At 35.1% G+C, this 23420-nt stretch overlaps 1 protein-coding gene across 5 annotated transcripts in view; it reads left to right on the top strand.

Moving 5' to 3' along the window:
- LOC149785947 (ralBP1-associated Eps domain-containing protein 1-like) overlaps window positions 1-22172 on the top strand; it is a 144313-nt gene extending 122141 nt beyond the window's left edge. For 4 of the 5 annotated variants that reach the window (XM_089976197.1, XM_089976195.1, XM_089976196.1 and 1 more), the window contains 5 exons: window positions 1006-1218; window positions 8402-8432; window positions 10586-10626; window positions 13666-13772; window positions 16259-22172. In XM_089976197.1, the coding sequence (XP_089832323.1) occupies window positions 1006-1218; window positions 8402-8432; window positions 10586-10626; window positions 13666-13772; window positions 16259-16430 (564 nt within the window). In that variant the 3' untranslated portion in view covers window positions 16431-22172. The remainder of the gene's footprint in view (window positions 1-1005; window positions 1219-8401; window positions 8433-10585; window positions 10627-13665; window positions 13773-16258) is intronic. The other variant, XR_016424846.1, reaches the window with a different exon arrangement.
- Window positions 22173-23420: the final 1248 nt, after the last annotated feature.

The raw sequence follows: 23420 nt of genomic DNA, 5'->3' as shown, positions 1-23420 counted from the left end.
AGCCCTATTGCTTGTGTTTAGTATAAGCATGGTATTTAACAGTAACTCAATGAATGTGTTTAAGATAAGTATGGGAATTCATTGCAAGATTACAGTCTCAGCATATGTTAACATCAGTGTATATGTTTAGAATAAAACTGAAAGTTAACCTCATTGTATACATTTAGAATAAATCTGGAGGTGCAAGCTAAGATTTCAACCTTAGGATATATGTTTAGCAATAGATGTTGATCTTAGATTACAGCTACAGTGCACATTCTATGAATGGATGTTATTCTTAAGATTACAGCTACAGTGCACATTCACAAGAATGGGAGTTAGTCTTCAGATTACAACTACAGTGTGCATGTACAAGAATGGAAGTTAATCTTAAGATTACAGCTACAGTACACATTCTATGAATGGATGTTATTCTTAAGATTACAGCTACAATGCACATTCTATGAATGGAAGCTAATCTTAAGATTACAGCTACAGTGCACATGTACAAGAATGGAAGTTAATCTTAAGATTACAGCTACAGTGCACATGTACAAAAATGGAAGATAATCTTAAGATTACAGCTACAGTGCGCATTCTATGAATGGATGTTATTCTTAAGATTACAGCTGTAACACATGTATTTAAAATAAGAATGTACATGGATATTAAGATTAAAACCTCAGTGCACTCATATTTATCGTAAGACTGGAAATTCAAGATTACAGCCTCTGAGCATATATTTAGCATAAGACTGGACATTACTCTTAAAGAGTATAGCCTTGGCAAATTTAGCATGAGACTGAAAGTTAATCCTTTTACATGCAATGCTTATTTACTTCTATGTCTGTTGTCAAGCATTTTAAGTTCAAAACATTCACATCCGCTTCCTGCTCCATTTCAACACAAGACACAGCAGTGTATATAAACTTAAGCGAATAGAGAAAACAGGGAGGAGAAGTTTTACATTATGAGCAATTGATTGTGTCAAACATAAATTAGATTTTGCTTAATATATTTCACCAGGCTGCAGGGGTGAAGAAGGGGGATACGAATTCCAATGCTGTCATTGCTGATAGAGTGCATAAATTTGCCCAGTTCCAGAAGTTTCAGTCTATCCCCTCCCAAGAGGCCATCAATGTTATCACAGACAGTGGAGATAAAGATGGGGATGCCATCACCAATGGCAACATAAATGAGCATCACAGGAGGAGTATACCACTGGACTATAGCAAGATTGTAATTATCTGTGATTTATCTGTCGACATGAGCAAGACATAAGTATCTTTTTACGAATGATGATATTGTTTTGATGGTCTTGTTATTATCTTTGGTGTAGGTGACAGTGTTAAGTTTTTGCAATTTAGGAGTATTTATCTTGAGGAGTACTATTCACTCCTAGTATAATTAGGTTGCAGTGCACCATTGTTTAACAGCAATAATACACAACCCATCATTCTTTTGTACTTTTTAGTGATAAAAAATCCTGTCTGATGTAAATCCATCCTCCCGTTGAATGCAGAATTGTATTCACATGCCCATGCATGGAAAAAATGCTTTGTCAGTGGACATGTGTGAAAGTTGTGACCTGAGAAAAATTGCTTATTGCTAGTGTTTTACCACATTGTGGTCTTTTCTTCAACTAATTTTAAATCATGGTGTTACATTTATTCCTCTCCATTTTTAATCTGAAATGCTGATAACCCATCGCCCTTTTTTCAGAAAACTCATGTTTAGAATAGCTTGTTGCATTCTCCCATGAGGGAGGAGAAGCACACACTCCTACAAGGGAGGGGCTGTACCACACCCATCACTTCCTGGACTGGACTGTTTCTCATGCTCCTGAGCAGGAGGCACTGCACCAACCACAGTGATGATTTCAACTGAACAAGGTTCTGACATTTATGTCATCTGACCATGTGCTGGTAACTGGTTGGTTCATCCTGGTCACTGGTCAGATTGCATCAGCCATAGGTCATCCCATGCTGATCACTGATCACTGTTGACAAGTCATTTGACACAGCTGTCATGTTTAGGAACATTATCACACAGCTGTCATGTTTGGTAATGTTCTGACACAGCTGTCATGTTTAGGAACATTCTGACAGAGCTGTCATGTTTAGGAACATTATCACACAGCTGTCATGTTTGGTAATGTTCTGACACAGCTGTCATGTTTAGGAACATTCTCACACAGCTGTCATGTTTGGTAATGTTCTGACACAGCTGTTATGTTTAGGAACATTCTCACACAGCTGTCATGTTTGGTAATGTTCTGACACAGCTGTCATGTTTAGGAACATTCTCACACAGCTGTCATGTTTAGGAACATTCTCACACAGCTGTCATGTTTGGTAATGTTCTGACACATCTTTGTACAATACTATGAATAAGCTTGTACTGGTCACTTGACCACAAGTTTAATGTCACAATGAAATATGACCCAAGTTGATATTCAAAGCTCCTTACCCCACCCGACCCCATCCCACCATAGGGGATGGTAAGGCATCACTTGTTTGTGTGCTTGATAGCTCACCTGGCCATAAGGCTTTGTGAGCTTATGGTATGACCATGTGTGTCATTTGTCCATCAATATTTTCTTCAAACCACTCTAAATTCATATTTTTTATATTTTTATAAAACTTGGAATAATATGTTTTGTTTTGTTTTGTTTTTGTTGGTTTTAATGGCACCTGTAACACATTATTGGCTCATCTGGTTTTAAGACCAAGTCTGTTTTTCTGTGGCCCTCTTTTCTTTATGCATTGTGCAGATGTCACATTAATCAATTGCCTGTTACAGATATACTACTGTTTAGTCCACATTTCTGATCAAATTTGGCACATGAGTATATGTCATTAAAATCTCAGACTAGTTTGAAAATGAGATCCATGCATATTGGTGAGGTGGTCTTCCACCTGATTGGCTAACCTCTGGAGGCCATATATTTGATCTGATTGGCTAACCTCTGGAGGCCGTATTTCTGATCTGATTGGTTAACCTATGGAGGCTATATTTCCAATCTGATTGTTATGTGACTTTAAATATCAGCTTATATCATTAAGGTGTTGAAGGAGTTGGATAAAGAGCAAGGGTCGTGCATATTAATGGAGTGATCTTGAATGTTTGAGCTTTATGTTTGATGGCAGTCTTTAATAACAGTGACAAGTGCGAAGAGCTTTATGTCTGGCAGTCTTTAAGAACAGTGACAAGAGCTTCATGTTTGTTTGTTTTTTTGTTTGTTGGTTATTTTGGGCTTAACGGACCCATTATTTTCTTATCGAGACCACTCTTGATTCCAAATGCCCATCTTATCCTACTTTTTGCAAAGATTCATCTGTCTGTTTGCAGTTGATACTGGTTTGCCTTAGATCTGAGACCAAAAAGTCTAAAATCCAGACACAAAATCGGATTCTGACCAAAGGCGAATTTTGGGTAGAAAAAAATTGGGTCCAGAAAATGAGGTTTCTCCCACTGTATTTTGTAGTGCAACTAGAAATTCCAGATTATTTGGTATCATTGTAGAGCTACATCTGTCTACCTTTCTATAATACCACCCACTTTAGTGTATCATACATGACCTTGACGCTACGGAGCTCAGCAGTAGGTTACTACCTCCTGCCACTTAAACTTGTCACCAGGGGTTAATGTGTTAAGAACATTGACAAGAGCTTTATGTTTGATGGCAGTCTTTAAGAACAGTGACAAGAGCTTTGTGTTTGATGGCAGTCTTTAAGAACATTGACAAGAGTTTTGTGTTTGATGGCAGTCTTTAAGAACATTGATAAGAGCTTTGTGTTTGATGGCAGTCTTTAAGAACAGTGACAAGAGCTTTGTGTTTGATGGCAGTCTTTAAGAACAGTGACAAGAGTTTTGTGTTTGATGGCAGTCTTTAAGAACACTGACAAGAGTTTTGTGTTTGATGGCAGTCTTTAAGAACACTGACAAGAGCTTTATGTTTGATGGCAGTCTTTAAAAACATTGACAAGAGCTTTATGTTTGATGGCAGTCTTTAAAAACATCGACAAGTGACAAGAGCTTTACGTTTGATGGCAGTCTTTAAAAACATCGACAAGTGACAAGAGCTTTATGTTTGATGGCAGTCTTTAAGAACATTGACAAGAGCTTTATGTTTGATGGCAGTCTTTAAGAACAGTGACAAGTGCTTTATGTTTGATGGCAGTCTTTAAAAACATCGACAAGTGACAAGAGCTTTATGTTTGATGGCAGTCTTTAAGAACATTGACAAGAGCTTTATGTTTGATGGCAGTCTTTAAGAACAGTGACAAGAGCTTTATGTTTGATGGCAGTCTTTAAAAACATCGACAAGTGACAAGAGCTTTATGTTTGATGGCAGTCTTTAAAAACATTGATAAGAGCTTTGTGTTTGATGGCAGTCTTTAAGAACAGTGACAAGAGCTTTGTGTTTGATGGCAGTCTTTAAGAACAGTGACAAGAGCATTGTGTTTGATGGCTGTCTTTAAGAACAGTGACAAGAGTTTTGTGTTTGATGGCAGTCTTTAAGAACAGTGACAAGAGCTTTATGTTTGATGGCAGTCCTTAAGAACAGTGACAAGAGTTTTGTATTTGATGGCAGTCTTTAAAAAAAGTGTCAAGAGTTTTGTGTTTGATGGCAGTCTTTAAAAACATCGACAAGTGACAAGAGCTTTATGTTTGATGGCAGTCTTTAAAAACATCGACAAGTGACAAGAGCTTTATGTTTGATGGCAGTCTTTATGAACATTGACAAGAGTTTTATGTTTGATGGCAGTCTTTAAGAACAGTGACAAGAGTTTTGTGTTTGATGGCAGTCTTTAAAAACAGTGTCAAGAGTTTTGTGTTTGATGGCAGTCTTTAAGAACAGTGACAAGAGCTTTGTGTTTGATGGCAGTCTTTAAGAACAGTGACAAGAGTTTTGTGTTTGATGGCAGTCTTTAAGAACAGTGACAAGAGCTTTGTGTTTGAAGACAGTCTTTAAGAATATTGACAAGAGCTTTATGTTTGATGGCAGTCTTTAAAAACATCGACAAGAGCTTTGTGTTTGATGACAGTCTTTAAAAACATCGACAAGTGACAAGAGCTTTATGTTTGATGGCAGTCTTTAAAAACATCGACAAGAGCTTTATGTTTGATGGCAGTCTTTAAGAACAGTGACAAGAGTTTTGTGTTTGATGGCAGTCTTTAAATACATCGACAAGTGACAAGAGCTTTATGTTTGATGGCAGTCTTTAAAAACATCGACAAGAGCTTTATGTTTGATGGCAGTCTTTAAGAACAGTGACAAGAGTTTTGTGTTTGATGGCAGTCTTTAAAAACATCGACAAGTGACAAGAGCTTTATGTTTGATGGCAGTCTTTACAAACATCGACAAGTGACAAGAGCTTTATGTTTGATGGCAGTCTTTAAGAACATTGACAAGAGTTTTATGTTTGATGGCAGTCTTTAAGAACAGTGACAAGAGTTTTGTGTTTGATGGCAGTCTTTAAGAACAGTGACAAGAGCTTTGTGTTTGAAGACAGTCTTTAAGAATATTGACAAGAGCTTTATGTTTGATGGCAGTCTTTAAAAACATCGACAAGAGCTTTGTGTTTGATGACAGTCTTTAAAAACATCGACAAGTGACAAGAGCTTTATGTTTGATGGCAGTCTTTAAAAACATCGACAAGAGCTTTATGTTTGATGGCAGTCTTTAAGAACAGTGACAAGAGTTTTGTGTTTGATGGCAGTCTTTAAATACATCGACAAGTGACAAGAGCTTTATGTTTGATGGCAGTCTTTAAAAACATCGACAAGAGCTTTATGTTTGATGGCAGTCTTTAAGAACAGTGACAAGAGTTTTGTGTTTGATGGCAGTCTTTAAAAACATCGACAAGTGACAAGAGCTTTATGTTTGATGGCAGTCTTTACAAACATCGACAAGTGACAAGAGCTTTATGTTTGATGGCAGTCTTTAAGAACATTGACAAGAGTTTTATGTTTGATGGCAGTCTTTAAGAACAGTGACAAGAGTTTTGTGTTTGATGGCAGTCTTTAAGAACAGTGACAAGAGCTTTGTGTTTGATGGCAGTCTTTAAGAACATTGACAAGAGCTTTGTGTTTGATGGCAGTCTTTAAAAACATTGACAAGAGCTTTATGTTTGATGGCAGTCTTTAAGAACAGTGATAAAAGTTTTGTGTTTGATGGCAGTCTTTAAGAACAGTGACAAGAGCTTTATGTTTGATTGCAGTCTTTAAAAACATCAACAAGAGCTTTATGTTTGATGGCAGTCTTTAAGAACATGGACAAGAGCTTTGTGTTTGATGGTAGTCTTTAAGAACAGTGACAAGAGCTTTGTGTTTGAAGGCAGTCTTTAAGAATATTGACAAGAGCTTTATGTTTGATGGCAGTCTTTAAAAACATCAACAAGAACTTTATGTTTGATGGCAGTCTTTAAAAACATCGACAAGAGCTTTATGTTTGATGGCAATCTTTAAAAACATTGACAAGAGCTTTATGTTTGATGGCAGTCTTTAAGAACACTGACAAGAGCTTTGTGTTTGATGGCAGTCTTTAAGAACACTAACAAGAGCTTTATGTTTGATGGCAGTCTTTAAGAACAGTGATAAAAGTTTTGTGTTTGATGGCAGTCTTTAAGAACAGTGACAAGAGCTTTATGTTTGATTGCAGTCTTTAAAAACATCAACAAGAGCTTTATGTTTGATGGCAGTCTTTAAGAACATTGACAAGAGCTTTGTGTTTGATGGTAGTCTTTAAGAACAGTGACAAGAGTTTTGTGTTTGATGGCAGTCTTTAAGAACAGTGACAAGAGCTTTGTGCTTGAAGGCAGTCTTTAAGAATATTGACAAGAGCTTTATGTTTGATGGCAGTCTTTAAAAACATCAACAAGAACTTTATGTTTGATGGCAGTCTTTAAAAACATCGACAAGAGCTTTATGTTTGATGGCAGTCTTTAAAAACATTGACAAGAGCTTTATGTTTGATGGCAGTCTTTAAGAACACTGACAAGAGCTTTGTGTTTGATGGCAGTCTTTAAAAACATCGACAAGTGACTAGAGCTTTATGTTTGATGGCAGTCTTTAAAAACATCGACAAGAGCTTTACGTTTGATGGCAGTCTTTAAGAACAGTGACAAGAGCTTTGTGTTTGATGGCAGTCTTTAAGAACATTGACAAGAGCTTTATGTTTGATGGCAGTCTTTAAGAACAGTGACAAAAGTTTTGTGTTTGATGGCAGTCTTTAAGAACAGTGACAAGAGCTTTATGTTTGATTGCAGTCTTTAAAAACATCAACAAGAGCTGTATGTTTGATGGCAGTCTTTAAGAACATTGACAAGAGCTTTGTGTTTGATGGTAGTCTTTAAGAACAGTGACAAGAGTTTTGTGTTTGATGGCAGTCTTTAAGCACAGTGACAAGAGCTTTGTGTTTGAAGGCAGTCTTTAAGAATATTGACAAGAGCTTTATGTTTTGATGGCAGTCTTTAAAAACATCGACAAGAGCTTTATGTTTGATGGCAGTCTTTAAAAACATTGACAAGAGCTTTATGTTTGATGGCAGTCTTTAAAAACATTGACAAGAGCTTTATGTTTGATGGCAGTCTTTAAGAACACTGACAAGAGCTTTGTGTTTGATGGCAGTCTTTAAGAACACTGACAAGAGTTTTGTGTTTGATAGCAGTCTTTAAGAACACTGACAAAGAATTGGTTACAGTTGTAATGTAATCAGTGGAATTAAGCTTGTTTTCTTGTATATGTGTGCAAAAGGACATTGGTATCATGTTTGATTCAGATATCTGCATTTATGTTAAGTATTAGCAGTGAACAACTTTCTGTGTAATCAGCCTAATTATTGCAGTAGACATGGAGCATGCTTGGTCAAAACTACAGGGAAGTGAATGACAGCTTAATCCTCTATAGACACATAAAATTGTATTTCAGTATTTTTTATTTTGGTTTACAAATCCACTAAATTAAGTACCCATATATCTGAATTTTCCAACCAAACCATGAAATTCTATATCCACAAATTTAAAGTTATTCACAGTAGATTTCAGATTCATGTATAAAAGAATTCTGAAAATACTGGATAATTTGGGGCCTTTTTCTGATTAAGTTCTCATGTTTAGAATTATCTTAAGTGTCGGTTTAATGCTAGGTACATGAATTTAGCTTCCTGTTATCATGAAGTCATATCAGGTAGAGAAAATTCATATTTATTAAAATTTTAACATTTTTAAGAGAATAAATCAATGTCAGTATTGTACAGTTTTATAAAGTAAGAAAAACTAATAGAGGAAATCTTAAGATCAGAACAATTTTATTTGTTCAGAGTTGTCATATATATGTTATAATATTTTGTTGAATAAAATCATGTTTTTTTGTGGTCTGCAACCCATACTAAATATAAAATACACTTCATTTTCAGAAACATGAAATGGAAGTGGATGGAGCAGGGGGTAAGAAAAATTCAATCTATTGTCTCAATTATTGTATCTTGTTTAACTTTAGGACGGACATTATTTGAACATTTCCTTTTGAACTTGCATTGAAACTAACTCCATTTTTAGAAACATAAATTTTATGGTGTAAATTCCAAAATTGATGTTTCTGGACATTGTATCCACCAGGAGTCATTAACTGGCAAAAGAAAAATGATTGTAAATATGTCACTGAAGTCTGCAGAATAAAGCTCACCCACTGAACCACGTATATACTCACTGCTTACATATTGTTTGCACCCCCTCAAAAATTTAGGGGCATTTTAAAAAAAAAAAGAGTTACAGTTCTTGAACAGCAATATTATTTTCATTGAATGCATTCCCTGATCACATCAATGTTTTGGAAATGAACTCCACTAACTGTCAAATCCAACCCTTACAGAATAACACTAATCTATCCTATCTATATACTTTATAAATAGGTTTCCTGCAGGGTCCTAAAATCCTGGAAAACTGTTGGGATTTAAAAAATAAATTGCAAGGGTCTTAAAATGTCATGGCATTTCTCAAAACCTTGCAAAGTTTTGGAAAAGTCATGGAATTTCTGACAATCAAGTTTAAAATTTTTAAAAGTGCCAATTTCAAAGAACACTATTAAAAAAATACTTGTTTCAATTAGGATTTGTAAATGGTTTCATTTCATATAACTTGGTCCTTCATTTTTGTGAAATGACCCTGGAAAAGTTTTGGAAAAGTAAAGGAAATTGTTTTTGTTAAATCTGCAGGAAACCAGTATAGACAGTGTGTGGAAACCCAGCAGTTATCTACCCTGTCTACAGGTTTCCATCAATTGGATGTTTACTAGTTTAAGCTTTCAGTACAGTACAATACACATTGTCCCGTATTGTCTCTTGAAACCCAATAAATCTCTCATTTTTTTCTGTGCATCCATGTAGAAAGTATTATCTATTAATGTATTTGATGCATGTTGGTATCGTTTTGGATCAAATATCTATGTAAATTCTTGCAGTTTGTGTACTTTTTTTGGATCACATTCTTCAGAGGGAACAATTTCTGATTGTTATTTATATTGGGTTATTTTGTTGGTTTGTTATTTATATTGGGTTATTTTGTTGGTTTGTTTCTGATTGTTATTTATATTGGGTTATTTTGTTGGTTTGTTTCTGATTGTTATTTATATTGGGTTATTTCGTTGGTTTGTTTCTGATTGTTATTTATATTGGGTTATTTTGTTGGTTTGTTTCTGATTGTTATTTATATTGGTTATTTTGTTGGTTTGTTTCTGATTGTTATTTATTTTGGGTTATTTTGTTGGTTTTTTTTTTTCTCTCTTTTATTTCATACAGGGATAACCAAATATAACCAAATATGCCAAGTGCAAGAAATGAATAAACATGCCTTGCTTGTACAAAGTATTCTTTGACTTCTGCATGCAGTGTTCTGGGGGGGTATGGTCCATGGTTTTGCACAAAAGCTTAAAGAGTAAGGAGAGAGGCAGGTGAAATCTAGATCAATGGAAAAATTGCCCACAAATGCAAGCTTTCGTTTGATGTATCACCCAGCTAAATTTGCCTTCAGATGCAAGCATTCTCATTGATGCATCGTCCAGCTTAAACTTGCAAATATCCAGTTGATGGATAACCACCATGGAAGGGGTATGGGGAGGTAATGCCTAAGAGGGTCTTCCTGTTGTTTATTTTTATATATATATATATATATATATATATATATATATATATATGTATCCCTAAACACTTTGTTTTTTAAGACTATTTCCTATCAGCTACCTCAAAGATTAGATTACCCTCGTAGATTACACTGTACAATACGGTAGATGTATTGTTGCAGTTATGAAACTACCCCTATATAGCCTAGTAAAACATGACTTATGTAATAACTGACATACACAGAGGTCTCAGAAATGTGACCCTTATGTATCTCGGGAGTATGTGTATATATATATACACACACACACACAGATGAAAATTTTATTTTGTTCTGAGGTCAACAGGTAATGCAATTTATCTAACATTAAGGTGATGGGTAAGTATTCTCAGAAAAATATAATTCATTAAACATTTTATTTCCTTTATATAATTAGACTTTATATTCATTTATTTCACCTGAGGTAAATACATTTTTTTTTTCAGAGAGTGGGGCAAGTGCAGTACAACCATCTATAGAAATCAGAGTAAGTGTGTTTCCCTTCTACATTAAATAAACATTGGTATTATGTCAGAATTTATATCTCCTTAACAATGAAGTTGGGAGGGATTATAGTGTGTTGCCTACATGTGTGTGTTTGTAAATTCATTCACTTTTTCATTTGTTTCTGCTCACACTATCTTGGAATTTATTTGAAATAAGATTATTATGAATATGCATCTCAAGGGGAGTAAATCAACCTTGTAAAGTTAGGTCAGTTTGACCTAATTTTGTGACATTTGCAATTTTAGCTGTCCATTTATTACATGCCCAATATTTTGAACCTTATTTCACATGCACTTAAGAAACTTTGTATACAGATACATTTCAAAGAGAATTACTGAACCATAATTGAGTAGGTTATTGTGACCAATTTTCATGCTTAAGTAGCTTTGATATTTTCAGTTATTTGTCTGTGTGTAACAGAGTGTATCAGTATTTCGGGCCTTATTTCAGCTATGCCCAGACTAGGTCAGCATGACAAAGTTTTCAATCTTGAGTGACTTTATTTTCTAGGCTCATGAAAATTAGCATGTAGATGCATTTTAAGGTGAGGGACTCCACAATGCTAAAACTAAGTCAACTTCACCTAATTTTCATACTTGAGTCAATTATTTAGTTTTAGTTATCTATTCATTACATCCTAAAAATCTTGGACCTTATTTCAACTAGACATGAAAATAAATCTCAAAGTGAATTACTAAGCCATATCAGAAACAGGTCACTCTAACCTTATTTTATGCTTAAGTGATTTTTTGAAAAGCTATCTGTTCATTAACCTTGCAATATCTTGGACCCACTTTCACCTGCTTTGGAAAATTGGTATGTGCATGCATCGAGTTTGAGAGTAACTTAACCATACCAATGTTAGGTCACTTAGCAACACAAGTCAGTGAGCCACACAGTGCATTTCCACTTAATATGGGAAAGTCTTGGCAATTCATGCCAGTGAGCCACACAGTGCATTTCCACTTAATATGGGATAGTCTTGGCAATTCATGCCAGTGAGCCACACAGTGCATTTCCACTTAATATGGGATAGTCATGGCAATTCATGCCAGTGAGCCACACTGTGCATTTCCACTTAATATGGGATAGTCTTGGCGATTCATGCCAGTGAGCCACACAGTGCATTTCCACTTAATATGGGATAGTCTTGGCAATCCATGCCAGTGAGCCACACAGTGCATTTCCACTTAATATGGGATAGTCTTGGCAATTCATGCCAGTGAGCCACACATTGTATTTCCACATAATATGGGATAGTCTTGGCAATTCATGTCAGTGCATTTCCACTTAATGTGGGATAGTAATGGCAATTCATGCCAGTGAGCCACACAGTGCATTTCCACTTAATATGGGATAGTCATGGCAATTCATGCCAGTGAGCCACATAGTGCATTTTCACTTAGTATGGGATAGTCTTAGCAGCACAAGACTGAGCCAAGGATTGCACTAAATATGAATAAAACTCCAGCAGCAATGTTGTCACTCTTTGTCCCTTTATATTAGGGGCACCATCTGAGCTCCAGTTTTAATTCCATTTGAATTCAAATATGCAGGAAGATGTGTTGTTATTGGTGCTGAGTCAGCATCATTTAACTTTACAAGCTTTCCATGATGAATCTCCAATTTTGCCTTGTCCAGGTAATACACATAAGATCAAATGTCCCTAGTTGCTACTTCAGTTGATTTGTCATTTATTATTCCCATGGCAGGGCATGTTGCTAGTTGCTACTTCATTTGATTTGTCATATATTATTCCCATGGCAGGGCATGTTGCTACTTCAATTGATTTGTCATATATTATTCCCATGGCAGGGCATGTTGCTACTTCAATTGATTTGTCATATATTATTCCCATGGCAGGGCATGTTGCTAGTTGCTACTTCAATTGATTTGTCATATATTATTCCCATGGCAGGGCATGTTGGTACTTCAGTTGATTTGTCATTTATTATTCCAATGGCAGGGCATGTTGCTACTTCAGTTGATTTGTCATTTATTATTCCCATGGCAGGGCATGTTGCTAGTTGATAAAAGTTTCCATTAGCTTTCTACATATGTACCTACAAGCTTTTCATCCTTGACAATTTCCAATTGATGAGTATTTGTTGTTGGGAATAGTTTGGGATTCCCTAATTAAATATATTATTATTGTGATGTCTCCAGTATTATACAATTTATTGGAAATAGTTTGGGATTGCCCAATTAAATAGATTATTTTTGTGATGTCACTAGTATTATACAACTGGAAATAGTTTTGGATTCCCAAATTAAGTATATTATTTTTATGATGTCTCCAATATTATACATTTTGTTGGAAATAGTTTGGGATTCCCTAATTAAATATATTATTTTTGTGATGTCTCCAGTATTATACATTTTGTTGGAAATAGCTCGGGATTCCCTAATTAAGTATATTATTTTTGTTATGTCTCCGGTATTATACATTTTATTGGATATAGTTTGTAATTCCCTAATTAAGTATATTATTTTTTTTATGTCTCCAGTATTATACATTTTGTTGGAAATAGTTTTGGATTCCCTAATTAAATATATTATTTTTGTGATGTCTCCAGTATTATACATTTTGTTGGAAATAGTTTGGGATTCCCGAATTAAATACATTATTTTTGTGATGTCTTCAGTATTATATATTTTGTTTTTTTCTGCACTTACTAACAACTTGTTTTGTTGTTTCTGAACATTATCATGCTTGGATAACATCATCAATAAAACTAGATCTATCTGAACTGTTGCATAATCTGTGACAAGTCTATTTGTGAATTTAATTGAATCTCATTTACATGTGTAAGAAAGGGGAGGGGCCTAAAAAAGAAAGAGGAGGGGCCTAAAAAAGATATCCCTGAATGAATATTATTTGTTTATTTCCAGTGGTTACCTGTTAAGCTCTTTGATTTTGGTATAATGTAAACCAGTTCAAAGAACAATTATCAAACCTTTAACAGTCAAACTTAATTTAAATTGTTAATCTGGCCTGAATTTTATCCTAATTTTGCAGAGGGTCTCGCCAGCAGTGACATGGGACTTACTTGGAGACGATTTCACTGATGGTTCTGCAGATAGACAGCCTTTCACCACCACAACCAGTACGACTTCAGTGCCAGTGTTAGTAGCCTAATTATTTTGTGAACATTTACATACATAGTTTTAAAATTCAGACATGTCAATTATTGATTGTGCCTGTGACAACTTGTATGGGGGGGGGGACCTGAGTAGTATAAAGCGCTCACCATTACGGATCAGTGCTGTCTCACCTCTGTCTGCGTGGCTTCAAGGCTCAGGCTCTGCCAATTTGGGTATGTGAGAAAGCTTGCCAGTAGCTTCTTGAGGATCAGTGGTTCTTTCCAGAGGTTTTCCAGGTTCTTCCTCCAACAGTGATACTGGCTGCCATGTATAGCCTCTCTTGTGCTGTAAAATGGCATTAAACCCTACGACAACAATAACAACTTGTATGGACTGTAACAACCTGTGTTAAACACCCATCATTGACCCTATTGTGCCTGTAACAAATTATGTTAAATACCTATTTTTGACCCTGGTGTGCCGGTAACAACTTGTGTTAAACACCCATCATTGGCCCTTGTATAGGCAATAGACAACAGGAAAAGCTGGAAAAAAATCACCAAACTTTCATGGATCGCTACTAGCTCTCACTTATACTGACACTAAAATTTAAACTCCAGAATGTTGAGGGCTGAAAGGAGTGAGTCATCATTGTGCTCTCCAGGCCACCATAAAGAGGTAGAGCAAAGTGGCCTATTTTCTGGAGTCAGGAGTAAGAAGTTTTGAGCTTATTGACACCTACAGTGCCCCTGAACAGAAAGGATCACTTTGTAAAATTAATGTTCATTATTGTTTTCTGAAATTGTGCTCATTGCATTTCATGTAGTCTATATATATATATATATATATATATATATATATATATATATATATATAAAAGAGTAAATATAGTAGAGATTGTTTATTACATTCTTGGATAAACTGTTTTCTCAGTGGGAACAGTTTATTTTCATATTTCCTCCCAGATTCGTAATCGCTATGCATTATAAAAGCCTTTGTTATAATATTCTAGGTTACAACTGTTAATTTGGCTAGAGTGTTGATTTGTGTGGTCCGCCAGAGAAATTTGTCTGAATTATAATGCTAAACATGCACCAAAGCCAGATAAACAATGTCAGTTGTTTAAATAAAAAAATGGTGTAACAACAGACATGCTGGGTAAGAAAAGGTTGATCATCACGTCATTGATAATCAGTAAGTAACAAAGGTCTAACAGAAGTGCCAGGTAATAAAGATGGGATAATCACACACCATTCTTAATAATTAAATAAGAAAGGTCCTACAGAGGTACAGTGTAACAAAGACAGGATAATCACACCTCATTCTTAATTGGTAATTTAGAATCACATTGCTGGATCTGTGCAATTAAAGGTGAAAAAACGGTTGTGTTCATTTTTGTGCTTTTTCTGACTAGATAATTTAGAAATACCTTGAGCTATCATTTTATACCTACCTGTATGTGGACTAATTTAGTCAAGTTTGATTTAAATATTTCAAGTGTTCATTTTGAATTTTAACTGTTGTGAAAATGGCTGAAAATTTGCCAGTCAGAAAAAGAAAAAAATGTCCATTAGACATAAAGCTACAAACAATACGAGGAATGGACATTCATGACATTTTAGTTTGAATTAATTGTATTGTCAGCAGTCGTTACGATATATCATGCATGGCATGATGTTTCTACCGATGGTTTAGTGATTGCCAGGAAGCAGCCCATGTTTCTGTTACTGGAAGTGATGAGGATGACCGTGATTTAGTACCAGCCATTGTACCTGACACATCTAGGACAATAACTGAGTACCAGCCATTGTACCTGACACACCTATGACAATAACTGAGTACCAGCCATTGTACCTGACACACTTATGACAATAACTCAGTACCAGCCATTGTACCTGACACATCTATGACAATGATTCAGTACCAGCCATTGTACCTGACAGACCCAACATTATTTATGAGCATTTGTATGTCATTAAGAAAAATTGGCAGATTAAAATTAAAAAAAAATAATGACAATTAATTTGACAATTAAGAACTAATTTATTAGTCATTAAGTTATTGAATAAAGACATTTTCACATAAAAATGATTTGTGTTATTCGCTGGCTTGTGCACTTTAATTGGATGATGAAACTTCCTGGTTTATCTTTTACTTCATGATAACATGTATTTATATAAATGTATGTTGTTTGAAAAAGGTATTACCGTATCAGTTCTCACAGTAATCATACCAGTATAAATTGTTTACTATATTTATGTCCAGTGTCACTGACATGGACAGGTACATAAGCATTTTGAAGAAAGAAATTTAAAAAAGACATTTTTAAAAAAAAATCAAATTTGCATATAATGTTTCTCAGTCAGAACATTCTAAATTCCCAGTCATCTGTGAAACATAAACAATATTTATTGTATGAAATGGACAGTATCACATTTTCATAAATAGTCTCCTATCTAAATTTTTAGCTGAGAATAAAGCATGTTTGTTGCAGCAAGCTTTTACAAATTTTTCTCTTTCTCTTTCAGTTATCCAGTCAGAGACAAGAAAGAATTACAGATAGCCATCCGAACTCACAAGGAACGTAATTCAATGTTAACCCGTCTGAACAGTGAACTCAACCAGGAGTATCAAGAAGTCATGGAACAAAGAATAGCTCTAGAAATACAGTTAGAACATTTAAGACCCTTCTCAAGCTAACAGAGGTTCTGTATTTCCCCATTCTGTAGATTATATTTATTATTGTGAATGAATTTTGGAGTCATTCAGGTGAATTTAGGTATATCTGGTCAGTAGAGGCATTGTGATCATGAAAGCTACTTAGTCCTGAAAGTGTTCATTTTTTTCCTTTATGTGTAGTAAAAGCATTCCTCCTGCAGTAAAAACATCATAAAGGGAGGATACTATGATAAAACCCATTGTAAAAAGGATGTGTGTAAAGTCAATTTCTTTGATCCAAAAATTTGTCAAGTCACAAAAAATGTTATCCAGTTAACATGAATTTCAGCTAATCAAATGTTCATTAATATTTTTTTTATAACTTAAGCACGTTTGTGCTTGAGTAATTATTTTAGTTTCAGCTGATTATAGCTTTCATGTGGTATTTGCCATTGTCTTGACTTACATTTATGTTAATTCTTTTTAAAAGTCCACATACATCCATTTCTCTGATTCTGTTAATTCATTCATTTTGCTCGAGTATCATATTTCATTATTTTGGGAAAAGTGACATTTTCATGGGTACTTCAAATTGCACAGAGGGATTCTATTGTTTGCACAGAAAAATTCTTCAGTCTTATAATTTGTGGTATCCAGAAACGAGAAAATCTATGATAGTTGGTACCCCATGAAAAGTATTTCACTCATGCACCATATTATCAGCATCAGTCAGATACTGAAAGATGCAATCAAATAATTCCGCTTTACTGTTTTGCCATGGCATTCTTTGCCCACTTTGCATGATGTTCTTTTCTTTTGAATAAGGACACAGTAATTCAAGGAAGGATGTATCCATTTTATTTAATGCATCATGAGACACATGTATAACTTTTCCAGCAGCAAGGATGGCATCGGTATTACCATTAGGTAGGGCGGTTGAAGAATTTGGAAGTTAATGTACAGGGGTTACTTCATTGCACTGATGCAGGTCAGATGTTAGGTTTTGCATATTGAGGTTAAAAAAAAGTATCACATTTACTTGATATGCTGTACGTTCAAGTTTTATGCCTGGGAATTGCATATTGTGGGTACATGCACATGAAAACTATCATGATGCACACAGAAGAACTATCAACTATAGTCTGAAGTCAGTTCTAGTTCAGCTCAGCCAACTTGGCCCATCAACAATTTCCTGCTGTGAGCAAATTAAAACTATAGCTCTGATATATACAAACAATTAGCACTTACGTTTATCAGAATAATGACACATGCAGCTGATAAAGCAAGCTGAATTGAAGCAGAGTTAAATTTATGATCTGATGCCACATTGTTCATGCATTGCCAGATTGTCATCCAAGTTAACAGTATTATGGCCATTGACCTCTTGATATTTGCATTGATAGGTCACAGAACCAGTCTACTTATATCAGACATTGATAGATCACAGAACCAGTCTACTTATATCAGACATTGATAGATCACAGAACCAGTCTACTTATAGTAGTGCTGCATATCAGACACAGTGCATGGTTCTGATCCAGATGGAGATGGAATGAAAAAGAAAGTCACAGAAATAAATGAAGCAATTAGTAATTTAGGAAATTGTTAAGATTCAAATGCTAAAATTTATTTAGAATCTTTATGAGCACATAAAATGTTACGCTGAAGCAAGAAGGTGAGGGAACATTGAGGGCAATAATGATAAAAACTAATTTGCTAAGAATGTGTTTTATTCAGCGATGGTAAAGATCATGTTGTACAGAAAAATTAACTGCAGTTTTCATTTGAAATTTGTTTCAGTGTAGATGGAATCAGATCTGCCAATTTTAAACTTTACTGACACAAGTTAAGACAGGTTTTTTTTTGTTGAAAATTTAATCTATTAACAGAGAAATAAAAATTTCATGTAAGTTTGCTAATATCTGTGTAGGATAAAGCATGTTTTAAATGTATAATCCCCCTTCCATTGTCACTCTGTGATGAAGTTGGTCTCTTTTTGAGTTTTTGTGGTCCTAAACATCCAAAGGTGAACCCTCCGATTACCAGGCTTCACCCTCAGTTTTTGACAACCAAGAGTATTTCACCCCTCATTCTGAAATCCTTTAGACAAAAATGTCATTTTATCAGTATATTGGAAAACAGTATTTCACATAAAAATGTCATTTTATCAGTAAATTAGAAAATAGTATTTCACATAAAAATGTCATTTTACCAGTCAATTTGAAATAGTATTTTACATTTCAAGGTTTAACTGGAGAAAAAAACAGTGCAATGACTTTCATTTGTTCATCTGTCAAAGCTATTCTCAGTAAATTATATCAATATTTAGTGAGTGAAAATATATGAATCTATTCTTGAATATTAGTACAGTTACTGTGAAGAAGTAAATAAAACTGGTAATTACCTACCTAATGTAATTTTATGTCATCTCTTGCCATGGTAAAATGTATCCAAAGTTTCATGTCAGGAATAAAATACTCATCAGGTTACAAGTAAAATGTTATTAAATGTATCATTGCACAGTTTAAATATATCAATGTATTCCGTTGCAATTATTATGTCTCATATATTTAGTAGATGCTGAAGTAAATTATTTTTGTGTGAATGTGAAGTACGATGATCACGAACATAAACAGCAATATTTCTAAGACTCTGGGAGAGCTTTGAGGTTCATAAGTGATAGGTATTGTCAATCATTTTAAATTATGAATATCATTTGGCAGCTTGGTTAGAAAATGCATATTTGTTGGTATTTCATTTTGTGGATTTGTCGTTCAAAAAAGAAACCTTGGTAAAATATTCAGTGATGTATATATCTCGTTGAAAGATTACGATGACATTCGCACATTTGCTATCTAAAGTCTTACTGTCTTCTGAAGTAGTTTCGTTGATTATGTTTGTTACCCATTGCAGACACTCGGCATAAATGCAGATATCTGAAATAAAGAAAATGCCAACAACCTTTTATACACATGTACAAGCTGACAAGCTTCCTTAGATTGCTTATTATTTATTAGGACTGACGCTAGTTTTTTCAGCATTCTTAAAGATTGCTATCGGAACATAAAGCTATACAGTTAATGATTTGGCACAGTTCAAAGCCAGTGATAGCAGACTATGCTATTTTGAAATAAAGCTTCTATCTTTTCCATATATAAAAAGTTCTGTCAAGATTGACTTTCAGTCGCTTAACTATCACAATGCTGTTGACACATTGTCACAAAGCCGGACATTTCAATCAAAATCTGCTTCTGTTACAGGCCTGACTGATGCTAATGAGTTCTGTATGATGACTAGATTCTGTTACAGGCCTGACTGATGCTAACGAGTTCTGTATGATGACTAGATTCTGATACCATGTAAATGTTACAGGCCTGACTGATGCTAATGAGTTCTGTATGATGACTAGATTCTGATACAGGCCTGACTGATGCTAACGAGTTCTGTATGATGACTAGATTCTGATACCATGTAAATGTTACAGGCCTGACTGATGCTAACGAGTTTTGTATGATGACTAGATTCTGTTACAGCCTGACTGATGCTGATGAGTTCTGTATGATGGCCAGATTCTGATACCATGTAAATGTTACAGGCCTGACTGATGCTAATGAGTTCTGTATGATGACTAGATTCTGATACCATGTAAATGTTACAGGCCTGACTGATGCTAACGAGTTTTGTATGATGACTAGATTCTGTTACAGCCTGACTGATGCTAATGAGTTCTGTATGATGGCCAGATTCTGATACCATGTAAATGTTACAGCCTGACTGATGCTAATGAGTTCTGTATGATGGCCAGATTCTGATACCATGTAAATGTTACAGGCCTGACTGATGCTAATGAGTTCTGTATGATGACTAGATTCTGATACCATGTAAATGTTACAGGCCTGACTGATGCTAACGAGTTTTGTATGATGACTAGATTCTGTTACAGCCTGACTGATGCTAATGAGTTCTGTATGATGGCCAGATTCTGATACCATGTAAATGTTACAGCCTGACTGATGCTAATGAGTTCTGTATGATGGCCAGATTCTGATACCATGTAAATGTTACAGGCCTGACTGATGCTAACGAGTTTTGTATGATGACTAGATTCTGTTACAGCCTGACTGATGCTAATGAGTTCTGTATGATGGCCAGATTCTGATACCATGTAAATGTTACAGCCTGACTGATGCTAATGAGTTCTGTATGATGGCCAGATTCTGATACCATGTAAATGTTACAGCCTGACTGATGCTAATGAGTTCTGTATGATGGCCAGATTCTGATACCATGTAAATGTTACAGCCTGACTGATGCTAATGAGTTCTGTATGATGACTAGATTCTGATACCATGTAAATGTTACAGGCCTGACTGATGCTAACGAGTTCTGTATGATGACTAGATTCTGATACCATGCAAATTCTGTATGCTGTTATTGGTAGCTCTCACTTATGTTTTCAAAGTACATGGTTTTATGCAAGTTGCATGCAAGCCCTTAGTTAGCATTCACAGACCAGGCTATTGCTTTCTTAAATGAACAGGAGACGAGTTGAGACATACTTTCAGATGTGGTCTTGATCAAGGAGGTCAGTGGAGGCATATTTTCATATAAGGTCTTGATCAGGGAGGACAGTGGATACATGCTGACTCAGATGAGATCTTGATCAGCCTGAAGACATTTATACAGCCTATTCCTGCAAATTGGATCATCTCTTTACATGACCAAGTGTCACTTACAACAGATATTATTAAAATGGGCATGCAATAAAGTAGGACTGATCTGTTGGTATATGAATGAAACATATTTAGTAATAACTGTGTGCTTTTGTGATCAGTTTGATCGTGTGAACCATTTGCTCTTGCAATCCATTTGCTTAGAAGAAAAGTAAATAGTACTTGTTATGAACAAAATTAAAATTGCAGTGAAGACATTTTTTGCTTTATTTACAAAATAACTAATGGTTGAATAAGATATGGTAATTTCTTGACGTCAATATAATTCATTGTTTTGGTTGAATGTTCTAGGCACAGCAACACGTATAGATTATTGAGGTCTGAAGCAATTTGAGTAAATTGCATTTCCTAGGATACACTATGGTAGCTCACTTGAGTAAATTGCATTTCCTAGGATACACTATGGTAGCTCACTTGAGTAAATTGCATTTCCTAGGATACACTATGTTGGCTCACTTGAGTAAATTGCATTTCCTAGGATACACTATGGTAGTTCACTTTAGTAAATTGCATTTCCTAGGATACACTATGGTAGCTCACTTGAGTAAAATGCATTTCCTAGGATACACTATGGTAGCTCACTTGAGTAAATTGCATTTCCAAGGATACACTATGATAGCTCACTTGTGCTGATCTGATAATATAATATGGACCTGCATACTTTCAACCATGATTCCAGCACACTTTCCACGGAGTCATTGTGGCTTCGGTATTCAGTATGGAACAGGGACTAGAGAATATATTGCTTAATGGTCAATACATTATATGTTCATGGGTAAATAGTGAGGACTGTATTTCAAGGATGTGTGCTTTAAAAGGTGCAAACACTGTGCAGTGTTTCTCAAAATATTTCCTGATTACATTGGACTGCATACAATTTTAGTGAGTATTATTGTAAATGGATATAATATATATGATTTGGGTACTAAAGAAGGACTTAAAACGATAAATAATTTTGATTTTATTATTATAGTATTAGATAGACTCCTTGCATTGGTACATAGCTTTCAAGTTCAATAAATTGTTTGTGAATTAAGTAATCATTAATAAATTTCTGTTTTCTTATCTTTCATAAATGTGTCATCATACACACACACACACACACACATATATATATATATATATATATATATATATATATATATATATATATATATATATCTGATAGTATTAAAGCAAACAAACAAGTGATGTTTACTGGCATATATGGCAGGGGTGACACAGTTTGGATATCAGCTTGGTTCATATTTCATTGTGATTTTAAATTTGTAGTCAAGCTTACCTGTGACACCACCACCATCACAAAATAAATTGGCACCGCACAAATAATAATGAATTCACTGTATAAAAAAAAACGATGTATGAAAAATGTTTAAGTATGTGTGTGGAATGATGACACTTGTAGATCTTATTTTTAGTAGCATTTCAACCATATTTTGTAAAACATACCTTTTGGTGTTTCCAGTATACAGAAGTATGCCTGTAGCACAGTATATTTAGTATTAAAGTTTGGAGAGAGCATCCTGGCCCAAAGGACTTTAAAGCTGGCAGAGAACATTCTGGCTTAAACGGTTATAAGGTTGGCAGAGAGCATCCTGGCCAGAAGGGCTTTAAGGTTGGCAGAGAGCATCCTGGCCTAAAGGGCTTTAAGGTTGGCAGAAAGCATCCTGGCCTAAAGGGCTTTACGGTTGGCAGAGAGTATCCTGGCCTAAGGGGCTTTAAGGTTGGCAGAGAGCATCCTGGCCTAAAGGGCTTTAAGGTTGGCAGAGAGTATCCTGGCCGAAAGGGCTTTAAGGTTGGCAGAGAGTATCCTAGACGAAAGGGCTTTAAGGTTGGCAGAGAGCTTCCTGGCCTAAAGGGCTTTAAGGTTGGCAGAGAGCTTCCTGGCCCAAAGGGCTGTAAGGTTGGCAGAGAGCTTCCTGGCCTAAAGGGCTTTACGTTTGACAGAGAGCTTCCTGGCCTAAAGGACTTTAAGGTTTATACAAATGATGCACCATCAGATATGTCTACTATTAGAAAATACAAAAATCTTCAAACAGTTTCTTCAAAACTATCGAACAGAATTTGACAAATTTGACAGAAAGCATTTGGCTTGAAGTTCTTTCACATTTATGCAAACACTGTTATCCACCATCAAACATGGCTGCTATTACTTAAAATAAGATGCATTTAAATGACTTTTTCTGAGAAACCACTGAATTTGAATTTGAACAAATTTAACAGAAAGCATCTGGAATATGGGGTTTTAAAAGATCTACAAGAGAGGTTGATCCATCATAAGATATGATCTGGTGTCATT

This window comes from Sinohyriopsis cumingii, chromosome 12, assembly GCF_028554795.1.
Source record: "Sinohyriopsis cumingii isolate HCF-2022 chromosome 12, ASM2855479v2, whole genome shotgun sequence".
In the NCBI taxonomy this organism is placed as follows: domain Eukaryota; kingdom Metazoa; phylum Mollusca; class Bivalvia; order Unionida; family Unionidae; genus Sinohyriopsis; species Sinohyriopsis cumingii.
The sequence above is the reverse complement of the archived record's forward strand: the minus strand, read 5'-3'. Positions and strand labels throughout refer to the sequence as shown.